An 18,743-nucleotide genomic window follows, 5' to 3' on the forward strand; every position below is an offset into this window, starting at 1 on the left:
AATTAAAATATTGACAAAATCGGTGAAAACAAATTATATAAAGTGTGGTGTTTAATTGTAGTGACAACATTTATTTGGCAACCATTGCCACTCCAGTGCAAGAAAATAGTTTTTCTAACTATAATAGTCTTTACTAATATTTGTTTGCTATTTGTTTATTTCAACTCAGCTAATATTAATTCATCTCGGTCTTGTTTTTGTCAGCCACAGGTCCACATTTAATCCAGGCTTGTTCATGCTATATTAGTTCAATAGATAATGCAATGCCAAGGTCAGTATATAATTTCTGATTAACAAGTTCCTTAATTCAACATGTTTGTATTCCTCTGCATTAGGCAGACATTATTTTGATTGTTAGTTCTTGAGCATTTTACTTTTTTTCTAATTTCATCAATACATATTTGTTTTTGTTTTTTTTCTATAAATATGACTGGGAGGGAACATGCTGACTGAAGTGCCCTTCTCTTAAAAAAAAAAAAGTCCACTATCTTTCATGTTCTTGCATTCATGTCATGTTGGCCACAAGTGAATGAGTCCCAAAGAAAAAAATAAAGTGAAATGTATAATCATTCACTGCCTGAGCCACCATGAGGAAGGACAGTATATTGTTTGCTCCCAGCTTGTCTCTTGGACTCATATCAGCTGTTATTTTTATCTTTCATGCTATTTATATTATTATCCAAATAACTCAAATGTTTGCATTCCATTATTAATTTGCTTCCATTAATATTTATTATATCTGGAATTATTATGCTAAATACATTGGACATTTATGAGGAATGCCAGTAAAGCCTACAAAAGAAAGCAATCTACACTGAAAAAAAGTCACCCTGATGGTGATGAACAAACATTTTCCTCACTTGAGTGAATCCTTTTCTTTCTCATTTTCTGAATTAAATCACTCACTTCTTTCAAATAATATTCAATTTCTCACATTCTAATTTAGAAATGTTGCATTTCCTTAAACAACAAAATATGCAACAAATTCATCATACACCAACATTAAAATTGGAAAACCGCAAATATGAATGGGATAAATAATTATCAAATAAAAACCGGACACTAAGGAACTCAGTTATAAAAGATGTACTTAAATAAATGTTTTACGGCACCACTTTGGCTTGATTGGTCTTGTCCTTGGAAATCATACTGTAATATATTTTCAAAAACTTAATTTTCTTTGACTAGTGTGTCATTTCATGTGACATCTTCATGTATTACATTTCTTTAATGAGTTTATTTTTGAGCCCTCATTCAGTGACATAAAAAAGATTACTCTAATTACTCCTCACTAGACACAACTGTCTCATTCATCAGCAACATCAGCTTACCTGTAATAACACACTTGTTCCCTAAGCTTACTTTTAGGTCCATCCTTATACTATCGTTATAAACTAGGATATGGTTTCTATATACAGAATTTCAAATTTTACAAGATATTTATTTCAATCTTGATCAACATAACTGTGGAAGTTCTTTAAAAAAAGTTTCACCATTAAAATATGGTGTCACAAGCATTCTACGGTATATCCCACCATATAAAAATTATAGCCATTACTATTTAATCATTCACAGGATATCAAATTCATCAGACTAATCCATAAGTGTGACGTGTGTGTGTGTGTGTGTGTGTGTGTGTGTGTGTGTTTGTTTGTTTTACCTTGATTACCTAGTTGTGATACACAGGAAATGAGCTACACTTGTGGGGTTCTGTCACTTTGTCTCAAATGATCAGCTTCAGATTCATTTAATGTTTTGGACAGGACATCCTCCCTGTCCAGTTTCCCTGGCAATGAGAAAGCTAACAAGGAAGATGCAGGCCACAGGTTCTCATTCTTCCTGACTTTGTACCCTCCCCTACAGGGACCTGTGTCCCACTGTGCAGTCCACCTTACAGAGCATGTGGCAAAATAGGTGGGAGGCCCTGCCTGCACAACAAGATGACCAAGGCTGTGTGTCCCTGGTCATACCCCCACATCAGGGGTCGCAGGAAGGAAACACCTCTGGTCCGCCTTAGGAAGGGTCACACTCACTGCACACATGGTTTCTTCATGTCTTGGGGAACTCAGTCATACTGTGATGACTATTTGTTCCCAGTGACTGTTCAGCATAAAAAGTCATCCAGTACCATATGACCAAAGATGTTTCACCACCATGCAAGAATCAATCAATCAATCAATCTCCCTGTCCAGGCCATTCCATTGCTAGCACTGAGCCCTGAAGGACTACTCCCTCCTCTTGACATCCTCTCTTTTATTACTACCCTCAACTGTTGGTTACCAGAAGACCCCCATTCAATTCCCCTGTATGCTGTAACTTCCACAATACATAGTTTCTTTCTTCCTCTGCAGACTCTAAAACTGTTCTGCTTTAGTACTTTAACCATTTCCTTTTCCATCTCTAAGTGGGTTTCTTTCCTCTTGTTGTTCTAAAATCTCCCTTAAGGCTGCCCACCACCTGAATTTTTTTTTCCAATTCTTGTGGTTTGATCTTGCAGATGTTTTCTTCATGTTTCTTTTCTTTCATGTCATTCTCAGGTTGCCTCTTCATCTTGTCTCATTCCTCCTCCCACAACTTATTTTGTCTCATGATCAGCTCAGCTCTATTTCACTTTTGTCTGTTTCAGTATATATTTTTAGGCCTGTTACTCCCTTTCTTGTTCAGAAGAAACGGAGGATACAGTTTTTCGTTGGAATCTCAAGTCATATCATTTTCTTGCCTGCTCCTTAGACAGTCTGTAACTCTCACAGGAGTCCATACCTTCTGCATTTCCTAGTTTTTACCCTCTGCCATTTTTCAACACATGCTACTTTAAATAAACTCAATCCCATTTAATGATTGCTAGATGTAAAACCTTCAAAATCATGTTGGTTTGTTGTGGTAACCACTGCCTCTGCCATTGCCTGGCCATTGAAGCCACAACAACAACTACAGTATTTTTCTGCACAACAAAGTTTTCTCTGGTTTGTTTTCACTATTTAAATAAAGGGCCTCATATATGCACTCTTTTTCCCTTTTATCACAATAGGTTGGTCCTCTCTCCACCTCCATTTGATGATGTTTCCAACAACTGGTGTGTGTGTGTGTGTGTGTGTGTGTGTGTTACTATACATGTACAAGTAAGGAAGCCACATACTTTTAGTTTTGTGCATTTGGCATCTGAACAAATTTATGGTTCCACACAGTTTTATTTATCAACACAGCTGCCATAGAAGTGGAAACCCTTACAGATGCTAGTTATTGGTTCCCTATCTCATGTATCTTACCGAGAAAGAATTACGACAACTAATGACACTTTCAACCTAGCTCTGAAGTAATAAGTATAAAGAAAAAGGTTTGGCTACTTACAAAATATTTGAATGTTCATTAATATTTAAAATATACTTAAGAAATACAGCTGAATATACAAACTTAACACATACATTAATTACAAAACCATACATGCACAAATCCTTTTGGGAGGTACCTAGAAAACTGAGAAAATAATAAGTAGGTAAAGATTTCAAATGGAATAAATAGTAATCTTTATATCCGTATCTTTAAATATATCAGTCAGGATATCTCGAACACGATCCCAAACCAAGCCGTCAAGGCCACACCCGATGCGAGGCATGGCAATGGCACCAATGTTGTGCTCCATGGCATGCTTTTTCATGGCTTCTAAGGATGACCGTAGACTTAAATAGGTAGGTTTATGCCAGTACCTCTCCTGAAAAAATTATATCTTTAATGAATCTTTTTTGATACCTTAGAACACCTGCTCAGTAACTTACAAATCACATGAATCATTGATAAGTTCTCTTGTCACTATGTACACTAAGTAGAGCTAATCCTTATAATGAATACCATTAAGCACAGGGATCAGCTCTTAGTCCACCACTCTTTATCACAGTAATGGAAGAGGCTACTAAATTGGCAAGAGGAGACTGTCCATGGGAGCTACTGTATGCTGATGATCTGGTGTTGACAGCAGAATCAAAGGAAGAAGTGACTGACATGTTTAACAGATGGAAGGAAGAAAAGGAGCAGAGGGGATTAAAAATAAGCATGGAAAAGACAAAATTGATGGTGACTGGAAATAAGGCAAGATAAAGGATTCAGTCAGGAAAATGGCCATGTGGATGCTGTGAAAGAGGAGTGGGAGCAAATTCTGTGTTGTGTACTGAGTGTAATAAATGGTGTCATCAACGATGCTCAGGTCTGAGAAATCTGCGAGGCGTACAGAACTTTGTATGTCCAAGATGTGTGAGGGAGGGGGATGATGGTGATGGTAGTGATGATGATGAGGATGCCGGGCTGGTGGTGGATGGAGGTGTGTTGAAGTACAGCAGTTCTGCTACCTGGGAGATGTGTTGGACTGTGAACCAGGAGTGGAAAGAGCAGTGAGAGCGAGGGTAGCAGCTGCATGGGATAGATGGCGAGAAATACCCAGTCTATTAGTGAACCGCAACATAGGATTGAGGAGCAGAGGAAGGGTTTACAAGGCCTGTGTGAGAAGTGTTCTTTTGTATGGAGCAGAAACATGGGTACTGACAAACAGACTGATGGATGTTCTGTGCAGTTGTGATCGCAGGATACTGAGATACATGGCAGGAGTGAGGTGGCAGGATGGAAGGTCAAGCAGTGAAGTGGAGAAGATGTGTGGGGTTGAGGACCTTTCTGTTAAATTGAGGCAGAGAAGATTGAGATGGTTTGGACATGTGAAAAGGGCAGAGGGGGGCGTGTTAAATGAGGTGGAGGAGTTGAAAGTTGAGGGACGACGGCCAGTGGGAAGGCCTAAGAAAAAGTGGAGCAGATGTGTGATGGAGGATATGAATATATTGGGAATAGAGGAATATATGGCACAAGATCGACAGATGTAGAGGAGAGTCATCGCCCGTCCAACCCCACCTTGAATAGAAAAATATGGACGTTAAACGACGATGATGATGATGATGATGATGATGATGATGATTAAGCACACCATTTTTTTTCTTTTTCTTTTTTTTTCTTTTTTTTTGGAGGCACTGCCTGTTTTGGTCTGCAATAACAACTTACCAATCTTGGCAAAATTTATAAATCATCTGATAATGTTCACTGCAGCATCCATATAAATTATATTTACAATGCATAGAAATGATCTGAGAATAGAATTAGAGATTGTAGCAATGAAACAGTACAAGCAAAAATTTGTTTTAAAAGGAGCCCAAACAATTCTACATAATTATCTGTGAACAGAAACTTAAAGATGAAAGACACCAAAATGAGATCACAGGAAAGAAGACATCTGGACTAGATGAAGCAGCTTAACAAAGATTTAACATTTAACTAAACGGATGACCTGCTACAAAACATGATCTTTCTCACTGAAGATGTGTCAAGTGCTATGAAAGGGAGAAAATATAATTATTCTGATCAGCAAATAGACAGAGAAGGCTGTTAAGCTGGAAGCATGCATTTACTTTTCCATAAGTTAAAAAATCAGAGAACTTACCTTAGTGACTAAATAATAGATATGTCTCTGGCCTCTTTTTAGGATGGCAACATCACCCGGCTTCTTGCCCTGCTCTGCCAGCTCTTGAACACCGCCAAACTTTGCCTGATAACATAAACATTTCATTATCATCTAGGCAATACTTTATGGTCAGAGAAAATTAAAACATTTCATTTTTATACAAGTAAAGAGCTCCATAAAAAGATGATGTAAGTATAGGAATCTGTCACTCAATACTTTGTTCCATTAACACCATCCTCCACAAAAACCTGTGCTAGAGACTGCCTGACCAGCTTCTTAGCTCAAGTTTTTGCAGCACTCTTAAATGCAGTATCATAGCTGTTTTCTCTGCTCTTTATTGTTTCAGCTAGCATTGAGGACAACATGTCATCAATTTCAATGTGCTTTGATGATGAAACAAAAATATATTAAGAAAAATGCAAGAGGAGACACAGCTCCCAGCACATCCGTGTGTGGAGACCATGCAGAACACTCCCGGCATACATGGTCAGTTTTGGTCACACACCTGTAACTATGCCCTTTATATGGACAAATCCGTAAGTAACAAAGACTGTTCACAATATCTTATCCTTGGAAAAAATGGGTCTGGAATTAGGATGGTCTACTGTACTAATGACCACATAATGAGTTTCTGATGTAAGATTGGAGGGTTTACATAACTTTCTATAAAATATTTCATATCTCCTTTCTATATCTGCACCATGATGCCATTATTCACAAAGGTCCTATTCAATTTTTACTCTTTTTTGTACTATGGAAATTTAACTACACATGCGCTATCTATAACCTAAATTTTCCAACATCAGTAATGCAACACCTCTTAAGTGTGTACAGTATTGTTATAATGCAACAAGTCATGTTGTACTGATGTAGCTGCTACAGCATCCCCAGTCTTGAGGTTTGCCGCAGTATGGTGTCGCCCGCGTTTCCTCTGCCTGCTTAAAAACATAATTTCAAATTATGTGAAATTCTCATCATGCTACCTTTCCTTAAGCTTAAGTTCAATACTTGTTGAAATAGTTCTGAATTGTTAAATTACTGGCTCTACTTAATCCACTATACCCCAGTGACGCACATGATGTGTCAATAAAAAAAGTAATCGAGGGACCAGCAACGCACATGATGTGTCAGCTACTATCAAGTGTTGTGGTATCGTAATGGAGTGGCCTAGGAGGCTGGTTTTGGAGTGGACACGTAGGCAGTATGTAAGAACAATATCCCAAGCAGGTAACTCGCTTGACCCACGTTGCACCTGCGCACAAGCACCCCACACCTCACAGGTCATTGCCCTCAATTATCATGTTCCTGTGAACCCGTAAATATGTCCGGCTGTCGTTTGCCATCTCATTACATCTTCGACCAGACATGCCACCACAATGACATGGCAATGGCTGACAGCCCACCAAAGAGAGCCCAGGCACACTAAGTTTGAAACACCAGTCCTAGCAGGGGACATTCAAATGCTGTTGGGGTATTTTCTGACAATTTTAACAATGACAGCAAGGGTTTTTATACTGTTATTCATGTTTTTTAGGGCATTTCTGATCATTTGAAAAGAAAAAAAAATGGTAAAAATGCCTGGGATTTGGGTGTAGCAATGTACACTTATAGCCTGGGGTTCAATGGGTTAAGAAACTAAACACTCATACAGCAAATGCTGGTTCTCAGATGTCTCTGATGTCATAAGGAATGAGTCCCAAACAACTTAAGAGAAGATTCCCTGAATAATGCTAAGTACAGAAATGTCTACAACATATTTCTCATAAACAAATCTCTTCATCTCAAAAATCCTACCACAGTGATGATATTTCTTCCTCTAAAGTAAAATATAAGTATGCTCATCTCAACCTACCTTGAAATGGGTTGCAATACCTTTGCCCATCCGTATATCTTGTGATATACAGTGAGCTAAAGAGGTACTGTCTGAGCATGTGAAGAGGTCTCCTCGTACTTCAGTAATGGCAAACCCTTCACTGCGGACATGATTTCCCTTGGATTTCTTAACAACTCCATTCACATCCTGGGGTAAAAAATATATTTCCCTGTTCATTAAATACAGAATGTCAATTTCTGAAGCAGAGGTTGAACCAATGTGTATATCTTACAATCCCATATAGATGAATTTTCATTATCATTTTTAAACATTATTGAAATTTTCCACCTATTCCATACTATGGAATAATAGAGCCTGCCTATCTAGCTGTTATTATTATTATTATTACTATTATTGTTATGATTATTATTATTACTATTATTACTATTATTATTATTATCATTACTATTATCATTATTTTTACTATTATTATTATCATTATCATTCCTATCTCACAACTTGAATATGTCACAAAAGTCTGAAATGCTTGTACAAAAGTCTTAAACATGGAGCTCTTAATCCCCTTTAAGCCATATGTTTGATTTGCTTGGAGAGAAATGCATTACCTATATCAAGTTCTTATTTTCAAATAAGCTTAACTACAACTCACTGATGGAATATTCAACAGATTGTGTCTACAGTAAGCTTTACATAGAAATTCATTAAGTTGATCCCATGTTAATACTTACAAAGTTTTCTGTTACTTCTTCACCCATTTTTCTTTTTGGAGCAATCAGAGTTTTCTCCATATCCACATCCACAAATATTCCTGAAATTCAAATAAATGAAATTAAGTACAAGAAAAACAACATATGAAAGTTAGTGTGTCCATCCCTCCAGTGGGAGGCCATCAAATAAACATCATCTGTACTTCTCCATGCATACAACCTTTACCCACATAATATTTCCTCGCCAACTCATTTCCAGAAGCCTCTCTTAATCCAGCTTCCATAAATGCACCCTACCCATTCTTTCCAACTTTTGACGGAATCAAGAGAATTTAGCCCATTGAAAATTTTGCTTAACAGTTCTAAACTGATGAAAAATATATTCATACAGCCTAAGACTGAACTCACAGATAATGTACACTTAGCACATGCATATTCAGTTAAGTGTCAAACCTATTTCTAGCAAAATTTATGTATATGTGACAATCCATTGTGGTAAACAGTGTTCTGGCTGAAGAAGGTGATCAGGATGCATCTGAAAGCAGTGTAATTGATGGCAGAAGAATCACATGGCTGGGAAAGCGAGTGGGCAAAATGCATGTGTTTCTACATGCTTGTTGTTGGATTCCTCCTATGTCTTCCTCATCTCTTATGATTGAACTCATGAATTTTCTTTGGTGTGAACAGTAATTTCCCTCCAACTTGGCAAAAGGGAAAGAAAAGGAGTGGGAGGGGCAATATGGGGCAGTCAACAGCCTCACTATCATAGAGATATGAGTGGCACGTTGTCTTATAAAGTTCTGCTTAAGATAAGAATAAGTTACAAAGCAGCCAGCAATGAAAGGTATTTATTTAAAAGTATCAAGGGGGAGTGGTGGAACGGAAGGGAAGACGGGGCGAGGTCAGCTCTCAAATGAGAAAAAGGAGAAGTTCAGCATACAAAATGCAAGATTTCATCACCATCTCAACCAGCTGAATGAGAATGTAAAAACATTTTCCTTGTGGAAGCTCTTTCTGTCTTTTTTACCCTCTGAGCGATATGTTTTTGGCTAATAACTTTCTCACTCCATCCCTCCCTTGGCTAGTGCATATACTTGTATTTTACATAATCTGAGCACAGCAGTATGACTGTATTGTATCATAAAGTTTTCTATGAAAAGACCTTGTTTAGTGACAGGGGTGGAAGTGCTCTATGTGCACAAATGGTGGTGAGGATTGCATCAACAGCTTTACATGTATGTTTCCTTTTACATGGCTCAGCTCTCACCTACCACATTTCTTCTTCCCTACACCTCCCTCTCTCCTACCCCACTCATATTTAGCTAAAATTTATACCTTTGTAAGGATAGCATAATGGTCAATGTAACAGTGCCCTTGCAACTTTTTGTATTATTTATATCCTTTATCTCTTCAACTTTTATTCTTTTGTTACATATAATCTATTATACTCATCTGCTTTTCCCCCCTAGCCCTCTTCCATGTATATCAGTGGATCCTTCTGTGGTGAAAAAGTGTTTGCCAAATTCAAACTCGCAGTCCCTACACTGAACTCCTCTATCACTACCCCCTTCAAGTGATCCCCAACACATTTAACCTTCATATCACCAAGAGTCAGTCATATCCCTTCTCTTCCATTCTTCAAACATTCCACACTACAGTTTCCCCTTGATTTCGTGAACCTCGGTTTTCTGAAATTTAAATTTCTCCGACAAAATTCTGGATGATCAAAATTCAAGTTAATTGGTTTTCCAGATATCTACCATAATTCATGCTGTAGTAGCCAGCTAGGGTGCTCTGCAAAGAGGCACTATTGTTTTTGTTGTGCCTGCCCATGAGCATGAAAATAGTGCATTTTGCATCAATATTTATCAATAATTAATATTTCAAATCCTTCTTGTGATCACCAATGGCTTCAAAACAAAGAAGTGCTAAAAAATATGTACATTTGAGTGTCTGTCAAAAGTTGGAGCTGATTAAAAGGCTTTAGTTATTTAGTTTGATTATTATAGTTTTATATCCATTCATAAAATTGGGGCTTCTTTTCTGCTATTAGTCCATGAAATCAAGGATCAATTGTATTCTGAGCATCTTGCCTCTTCCTTCCCCACCCCCAGCATATATGGGACAATCCTCTCCACAGTCTTGTCCTCTCCCCTTACAGGGGACCAAGGGGAGCTTGCAAGGATGATGTACTTCCTTTTCCCAGAGGGAACTGGGCCATCAGGTTGTCTGGCAAACATGGAAAATACAAAAAATAGAAGAAATACAACAAATAAGCTATGAAGTAACAACTAAAAATTCAGGGGGAAAATAAAAATTAACAATAGTATCAAAGAACATTAAACGATCACACAGCTTGTAATATTCAAAACACATTTTGAAAATGAAAAACTTTCCTTTTATTAAATTAAAGTCAGTATGTCAAATTCAGTTTGTGACGTGCCTTGATGATACTACTCCCTTGAAAAGGTTTATCTTAGGAAGGAGTAAATACAGGTGAAGAATGACTGATCCAAAGTTTTCCACCAGTACAAGAGATGAAAGAATGAAGATGCTGGTTAACTCTTGCATGAGGGATTTGGACAGCAAAGAGATGAATTAGAGTAGAAAGTCATGTGCAGTAGGGCCACTGGAGTGGTGAAGGCATGCAGTTAGCAAGTTCAGAAAAGCAGCTAGCATGAAAATATCAACAGGAAATAGAAAGGGAGGTAACCCTGGATGTGCTTTCTTGACCTTGAATCTATTAATAAACTAACAGGACTCTGCCTTAAACCTAGCAGTATTGACCTATTGCCCCTAAAATGTAAACTTATTGTAAAATTCACTGTAGTGCTTTTGTAGCTGTTTCAAGTGACAACAATTATCTATTTGAACAAGCATCATACTTTCACCATAAATGAATAGTCTTTATCACTGAAATAGATCACTTAAACTTGCTAAATAATATCCAAAAGTAAATTCAGGTAAATATAAAATACTGCGATTATCTCTGATTAAGTCTCCAGCCACTTTGGGCGACTTCCTGCCTGAGTCTGATTTCTCAGTCCTACTTTAAGTCAATAAGTTACTATCATTTTAGTGGCAATAGGTGACTATTTAAGTGGCAATAGGTTACTATTACAGCAGTGGCAGGTTACTATCCATTTGATTTATGTATGATTAGATTATTTTAAGAAAACACTGAGAAGCAGTGTGTGGGTTGGTGGCCTTGCTACGCGACTGTGAACAAAGTGTAATTCTTGCTCTTTGTATCAATCTAAAAAGTAATGTGTTGCCATGGGGTTAGGTTGTGTGCTGATTCAAGATTGTCTCAAATTTGCATTAAACTACCTTCCATTGAAAACCTAGGATCCTAAATTGGATCTTTATCTGAGGTTTCTAATTTTGTAGCAACAGGTTTTTATTTTGCAGCTATAGGTTACTATCAGTTAGGTTAAGGTGGAGTTTTGCTAGTTTATGTATCCTGAGGTTGAGATAGCCCATCCAGGAGCCAAGACAGCTTATTGATCATCACAAGTGTTTGCTTTCATCCTCTAACAACACAGAGTAGTTTCTGTGGTAATTTACTGCTGTTTTGCAGTGAACAGAACTATGTCCAATTAGAAAAGCATCATACTTTACCCTGGAAATAATAGTAAGTCTCTGAAATAAACCATTTAGGTCTGCTATAAGAGTGCCTTACTTTCTATGTTTACCTCAAAATAATATTTGACCACTAAATTTTTTTATATGTGATGATTTGATTTAAATTCTAAAAATTATAGAAAATTACCTTCCATCAAAAACTAAGAGGGACCAAAGACAAATCCTGACTTAATCTCACCAAGTTTGCTTCAATACTCTTGTAGCTGTTTTTCAGTGATAACTATCTCCATGTAATAAAAAAAATAAAAAATAAAATAAATAAAGTGTGTGGCTGAAATTGACTTCTCAGTCTGGTAAATAATATCTCAAATTATACTTAACACAGTTACCACAATGACATCAATACTTCACACGAGTCTCTCAACAACTGCCCTAGCTAGGCATACATCTCTGGAGCGTTACTATTACCGATATTGAACTATTGGCAAACAACTAACAATGCAAATTCGCAAGCTCACTACATGGCTTCCTTCAGCTTGCATTTGATTTCCGAAGGTTAACAGTTCATCATATATCAAATGAACCGCCAACTATAAAGATGTTACAAAAAATTACGATAAAATACCCGTATAAATATGGGGTGTGCAAACTCATGCGCATCATATACTATAGAGAAGCGTAGATATTTGTAATCGCTAGCCTTAAACCTACCCATGTGCACTCTGTTAACTGAGTCTCCGAGTAAAAATATGAGAATAATACCTACAGCGGGAAATAAAGGAGATTTTGTTCAGCACGCCGAGGCTGTTTGTTTACATCCTCCAGCGGCTGAAGGAGCGTTCGAGCGGGAGGAAAAACTTGAGGAACCCGATAAATAGGTAGATAAATGAGTTAGTAAGTAGATAGATAGGTATAGTAATATATACAGTTAGATAGATAGGTTACTAGATAGATGTAGTAGATAAATAGATAGATAGATAATTAATAGATATTCGTAGAGAGATTGTTAGATAAATTAATAGGTAGAGGCAATATATGGATAGATCGATAGATATATGAATGAATAGATTAATAGATAGATAGAGATAAATATAGATGGATATATAGATAGGTAAGTAATAAATGTAGATCGACGTAGATATATATAGACAGACAAATAAATAAAGTATTGTAGACAGATTGATTGATTGATAGTTTATTGTTGTAGATAAATAGATATATGAATAGATAAATACCTATAGATAGATATGTATATGCATGTATACCGTAACTCCTCCCTTTAATTGGTACTATATCCCCAACGAAATACCAAAAAAATATATATAAATAGATAAATATAGAGAGAGATAGACAAATAGATAGTCTATAATCTAATTAGGTACGACGCTTAAATTTGACGAACTGTTCGATTGGGAAAATAAATGAGAAAATATAAGAAACGGACGATTTGCAGATAACAATACTGATATAATAAATGAGTAAGGAAAGTCTACGGTACAGGAATATGACGTACGCACCCAGAAATAGGAGTTAAAACCACTGATCTTATATAACTGCTAGAACGAGTACAGAGAAAGCCGAAAATCAAGTTATATTAAAGATCAGAGGATAAAGCCCTATATATACTGTCTGCCCATGTGCATAACATTTTGATGAGGGGAAGCTCAAGGAAAAATAGAGTTCCACTATAATCGCGTACCTCACTAATTGATCCAAGGCCAAATTATTAAGGGTGCGCGGTGGCCGGGAATGGTCGTAATAAGTGGGTAAAGCTTTATTTCCATTAGCGATGCAATTAATGGTCTGAATTGATATAAAGCGATGTAGCGACGGGTCAAGAGAAAAAGAATTAAAGGAGTGGCCGGAGAAGATCGAGAGAACAGAGAAGAATCGAGAGAGGGGGTACGTTGTGCTTTACTTGCAATAGTCTCCTGAATCAATTAATATAAAGCGATACAGGTCAAAAGGAGAAGGAGAAGGAGAGAAGATGGAGATCGAGCGAGAAGAGACAATTATGAGAGGAGGCGAGCGACACACGTACTAGGTCAAAAAAAGGAGAGGAGAAGAGAGAAGAGGACTAAGGAAGTGATACAAAAGAATAATGAGAAGAAGAAGAAGAAGAGAGAGAGAGAGAGAGAGAGAGAGAGAGAGAGAGAGAGAGAGAGAGAGAGGAGGGAAGAGATACAAAGCGATACACAGGTCAAAAGAAGAAGAAGAAGAGTGAGGAGCCACAGCAGCGCCACAACAAAACAAAGATCAGCTGACGCGGCGCGACGCAGTAAATAGACTGGGGCTGATTTATGGTGCTCCATCGCCTCCAGCATGATGAAAACGGTCGTGTAGGAGAGTTGAAGTGAGTGGTTTTGTTTTTTTGGCTTTATGGTGTGTAGAAAATAAGGGATGTTCGGAGAAAGTCCGCAGTACAAGGAAGGTTGGGGGGTTCTTTGTGTGTGACGCAAATTGCTGCAGCTGCCAGCTCCATGTATGAAGACATATAAGGTGAAGGAGGCTCTGCTTGCTCCCTGAAGGGCATTGTTCGCCCGATGCTGGTCATCTAATCTGTGGATTATGTTGTTTAGGGCTCTGTGGGCGTCTCCACTTCCGTTCACCTGGGTTGTGTCTACTTCACCTTGAAGGGCTTGCCAAAGGATTTCCCTGTGACCTTTGCTCACTTATTTCATCCAAACTCTACAAGTCCATCTCATAACACTACTATTTGGATGTAGTTTAACAGACCTGAGGGCTCTATTGTAGAGGCTCACAATATTCACTTCTAGTTAAAGTTTAACTTTTTTCACATAAATATTTTCCACCATAAAACAGCTTTGAAATAACAAGTGAATATATTGCAGCATTTTCTGTGGAGGCCTGTGCTGTGTTCTGCTGAACAAGCAGTTATGTCAAGGTCTTTTGGCCATCTTTGGCCCGGGCTTGGCCGCCTCGACCCCCAGATCTTTTCATGTATTAACAGAGCACTGCCTTAACTGAAGAGATGGTATCTTATTGCCACTGAAGTAGTAACTTACAGCCACCAAGGTTTACCTCACCTGGCAAGGCAACAACCCCAACAGTGCTACACCTCTAGGAGGGACCGCAGCCCAGCACACACAAAGCCACCACGGAGCCTGTCAGACAAGCAGTATATTAGCCATATTAATTTGTAAAGTGATTGATCATGTAGCAGCAGAAAATATCCAAGATAACAATAAGATACAATAAAGCCACTGTTATTTGACTACCGTATATATTCATTATTCAATATTATGCTGTTCCAACATTTCTGAATATGTACCCTTTCACATTGTTGTGACATAGTCCTAACCTTTGTTCCTTCAGCAAATTCTGTTGAACTATATCATCCATTGTGCTCCTCTGAACACAAACCTTATTCAGTATTCTGTCCTATAGCTCCAATGCAGCCTCTTGACTCACCAAGGAAAAGGTTCTTCATGTATCATGCTTCAGCTCATTGGAATGACCTGAGGATGTACTTTTAAGATTTCCCATGGAATAATTATCAGTTTCAGGTCAGAGACCCCTCTGTGTGTGCCCAGCACATTCCATATACTTTCTCTTTTAACCCCTTCACTACGGCCGGGCCAAAAAAGCGCACCGCACCGTATCCGAGATTGCTGCACGCGCCAAATTTCAAATGTCGCTATTGAATATAAAATGTTTTCAGCCATAAATTCAACATAATCATCATGTATTTTATATGAAAACATACAGAATTAAATGGTGCACATAAAGAAACATAAATTAATTGATAATTTTGAGATGTAAGCATAAATATAGAGATGAAATAACTCGTATATTGGCTAAAGCGAGCCAGGATGCAGTATGCACGTCCTCGGATATGGTACGGGGCATGCAAGGACGCACTATATGCGTCCTCATGTTGATGGGGTTAATGCCAAACAGCCCTTGTTCAGTCACATTTGTTCTCAAGTTATCAAAGATAGAGAGGTATCTCACAAAAGGTACTTAAGCCTCACTCTTTATTTTCCTGGCTAGAATCATACTAAATGTATTTTTGGAGTTAACAGAAACTTTTCTGAATCCTCATCATCTTTAGTCATAACTACCTGGTCTGAATCACCCTGGTTGAAGCTAACCTATCAGCTCTTAGTCAGTAGCCTATCGCTTTTTGGTCTGCTCGATAACTCCATAATCACTGAGCTGCACCTCGGTAAATAGCCACCATATTATCTATGACAGCAATGGCTTATCTTTCAAGCAGTAGCTATGCTGCTTTTGCTGATAAGGTACTTATTGGAAGTTGGATTTCAAATAGTTAGAGTATTGTTGAATTTTATGTATATTGATAATTATTTTAGTTTCTTTTAATTGATTATGGTAAAATTAATTATATTAAATTTCCTTGACTAGCAATGTCTGGAGAAAGTGGACGTCACTCACGGCCAGCAGTAGGCCAGCAGGTTCGTCCAGAGCCTGTAGTTGAGAAGACGTTCGTGGAGAATGTTGCAGGATTCATCAATGAAGTGAGTTGTGCAACCTTATCACATCATTCAAAGAATTAGTGTGACCTTGATCGAAAGAACGAAATTGTACAAATAAAACTCCTGTTTCATATGGATCAATTTTAATGATCCTAAAATAACTTGTTTCTGGTTATGACATGAATCTTCTTCTGGCAGGTTACTCCACAGACATACAGCAATCCCTCACACTATGAAGGAAAGGAAACTATACTGTGGGTTCGTTTTGACTACTGTGATATAAATGACTTGGCTCGATTCAGAGATAAAATCGAGGTAAATGGTAACTCTCCTCCACTCCTTCTGATAGTTGGATATTCCTGTGGTGTTCAGGTGAGTGCTAGTACTTTATAAGTCTCATGCCATAGTGTACAATAATCTTTGTAAATAATAAATGTGACAGGTTTATGATGTAGAAAATATTTTAGTTATGAAGCAATGTCATGGAAGTTTCTAAGGAACACATGAACCCTACACTTGGCAGTAGCTGCAATTGCTTTCATGATTATTGGCTTTCAGGCATGGGTGATACCTGTCAACGGGGAGGCAGTGGAGGTGTTGTCATGGCGGCAGGGGGCTGTTCGTGTCCTAAAGGTGCTGCCAACACCCCTGACGTCTGCTAGCAGGGTTGACCACTACTCCCTCAAGCGACCCATAATTGCCCTCTGTGACACAGCCGGACCAGGACCTCATTTCTGCTCAGTTTCCTTCATCTCTTTAAAGACAGGAGAACAGGTAATAAAATACCAATATATTTAATTTTCAGGTCTGTCTTACATATCTACCTTCATTTTTGACATCTCAGTGTCCCTCATTTGAGTAGTCACAAAAGGAAAAGTCTTGAAATTCACTCTTCCAGTTATTGTTTCCTTACACTCTTCTCTCACCTTTGGTTCTTGTTTGTTTCTGTACTGTCAACTAGGGTGAATTTGGGCTCAGGGTTATATAATTCAAACATATTCTTAGTTAGATTATTAATAATAAAAATTCCAACAAATCATTGGTCTCTGTGTTTATGTTAAGAATGGGGGCACCCAAACTTGAATTCTGTTTGGTGATTTTTTTTCTTTTAACTGTAATTATTACTACAAGTCTGGATACTACATCCTACTTAAAGAGGGTACCCATGCTGAAAAAAAAGGAGGAATAACAGTTGCCAAATGCAAAAAAATGACAGCTGATAAAACCAGCATTGCCCCAACAATTAGTTCATCAATCTACCCAAAATTCTTGTCATGTTTTTTTTCTCCAGAAACATTATGTGATGGGAAAGTCCTCACAAGGAAAATTTCTATCATTCACATGCAGTGGTTAGCGTGCCTAACTACGCATCTTCAGGCCCGGGTTCGAATCCTGGCCCAGGCAGTCGGCGTGCAGCTCACCCGGCTGTTCATCCTCCATTATATGTTGGTCATTTAATGGGTACCTGAGGAAACCTGGGGAAGATAAACTGTAGGAACTCAGAATTTCACACTGGCCCTTGGCCCGGGGTAATTGGTTCTTCCCACCACAGACTCAAGGGCCAGTATGACAGAGATAAGCACAGAGGCCATACACAGTTATAGCATATGCCTCCAACTTTACCTTTTTTTGTTCTGTTTTGTATTTTCTACGTATTTGACGTCATCACATCTCTCACACTTCTCTTCTGTATAGTTTTGTGGCACATGGGGTCCCTTCCATTTTCACTCTTAGTTTAACTTCAGATTTTTAGCTCAAACAATTTGAAAGAGCCTTGCTTCTTTAGTTTACACAACCAAACTGTGTCTTTGGTGAATATTGTCTCAGAACACATTGTATAGCAGTATGTTCTATATGGTATTTCTTTTTCAGGTAAAAATAATAAAATTCAAGCATCCAGTTCATGACATACAAGCCAACAAGAATATTGTTGTAATAACCTTTCTGGAAAAGCTGGCAGTGTTTGATGCATCAACGTTGGATGACACCTTTACTGTCACTACCTGTTACCCTAGTCCAGGACCAAGGTAAATAGCTCTCTTATTTCTTACAAAGTAGTTCAGAAGTAAGAAAGATTACAATAACAAAATGAATAAATTGAAAAGTTTCAGCAGCTGTACCAAGGGTGAATAACCACATACTTCTAGTTTAATGCTGATTCATTCACTAAGGGTTGGTTATTCCCCGCCAATGTTTTGTCCTCTAATGACAGTGCTGGTAGAAGTAGACAGGGATGAAAATTATGACAGCTTTTATCTTGATTTTAGTGTGGTAGAGTACCTCACCAAAACCTGTGGAAGAAGGTAAAACTAAAGATCATGGAATAGAAGGGAAGAAATGGTTCAAGATATATAGTTAATGTACGTTATATAGTATTGTAGTGTATAGTATATATACTTAGCATATGGGAGAGGAAAAATAACTTGTTGAGATGATAGAGAATGCCTAACTTCCAGGAAGCTGATTTTGCAAGAGATGAGCTGTAAAGTATCCAGTTGAGATTTTTATTTAAGGATGAACCAAGAATGTCTAGTGTAGAAGAAGGGGACAGCTGTGTGTTATCAAAAACTAGGAGATAGATGTCTTGAAGGCTGTGTAAAGTTGTCAGGTGGAGGAATTAAGTTTTGAAGCTTTGAAGGACAATGGGTTCCTTATGCCCCATT

At 37.9% G+C, this 18,743-nt stretch overlaps 2 protein-coding genes across 6 annotated transcripts in view; one reads left to right on the forward strand and one right to left on the reverse strand.

Annotated features, from left to right (window-relative positions):
* Positions 1–469: 469 nt before the first annotated feature.
* On the reverse strand, positions 470–12,476 carry LOC127004101 (ADP-ribose glycohydrolase OARD1-like). Of its 3 annotated transcripts, none has more exons than XM_050871453.1 (6): positions 12,387–12,476; positions 10,129–10,264; positions 8,057–8,136; positions 7,347–7,514; positions 5,474–5,578; positions 470–3,709 (listed from the first exon to the last, which is right to left on the reverse strand). In XM_050871453.1, the coding sequence occupies exons 3-6, from the start codon at positions 8,114–8,116 to the stop codon at positions 3,503–3,505; spliced, it is 540 nt and encodes a 179-aa protein (XP_050727410.1). In that variant the 5' UTR covers positions 8,117–8,136; positions 10,129–10,264; positions 12,387–12,476; the 3' UTR covers positions 470–3,502. The 3 variants fall into 3 exon arrangements, with proteins under 3 accessions (XP_050727410.1, XP_050727413.1, XP_050727412.1); XM_050871456.1 differs by having other exon boundaries at positions 12,383–12,401; XM_050871455.1 differs by lacking the exon at positions 10,129–10,264 and having other exon boundaries at positions 12,387–12,469.
* A 1,336-nt stretch (positions 12,477–13,812) lies between these two features.
* LOC127004102 (BCAS3 microtubule associated cell migration factor-like) overlaps positions 13,813–18,743 on the forward strand; it is a 31,534-nt gene continuing 26,603 nt past the window's right edge. For 2 of the 3 annotated variants that reach the window (XM_050871457.1, XM_050871459.1), the window contains exons 1-5: positions 13,813–13,973; positions 16,010–16,122; positions 16,279–16,452; positions 16,639–16,854; positions 17,953–18,107. In XM_050871457.1, coding sequence (XP_050727414.1) covers positions 16,012–16,122; positions 16,279–16,452; positions 16,639–16,854; positions 17,953–18,107 — 656 coding nt within the window. In that variant the 5' untranslated portion in view covers positions 13,813–13,973; positions 16,010–16,011. Of the gene's footprint in view, positions 13,974–14,076; positions 14,120–16,009; positions 16,123–16,278; positions 16,453–16,638; positions 16,855–17,952; positions 18,108–18,743 lie in introns of those variants that run through there. The other variant, XM_050871458.1, reaches the window with a different exon arrangement.

The sequence above is a fragment of the Eriocheir sinensis genome, chromosome 27 (assembly GCF_024679095.1).
Source record: "Eriocheir sinensis breed Jianghai 21 chromosome 27, ASM2467909v1, whole genome shotgun sequence".
NCBI lineage: Eukaryota > Metazoa > Arthropoda > Malacostraca > Decapoda > Varunidae > Eriocheir > Eriocheir sinensis.

What these genes read in the sequence shown, in the direction of transcription:
- LOC127004101 (XM_050871453.1), bottom strand. Translation starts at nt 8,116, where the DNA reads ATGGAGAAAACTCTGATTGCTCCAAAAAGAAAAATGGGTGAAGAAGTA. An exon ending in AAGAAGTAACAGAAAACTTT is followed by an intron (nt 7,515 to 8,056) that starts GTAAGTATTAAC and finishes TTTTTACCCCAG; the next exon opens with GATGTGAATGGAGTTGTTAA. An exon ending in GTATTGCAACCCATTTCAAG is followed by an intron (nt 5,579 to 7,346) that starts GTAGGTTGAGAT and finishes TTATGTTATCAG; the next exon opens with GCAAAGTTTGGCGGTGTTCA.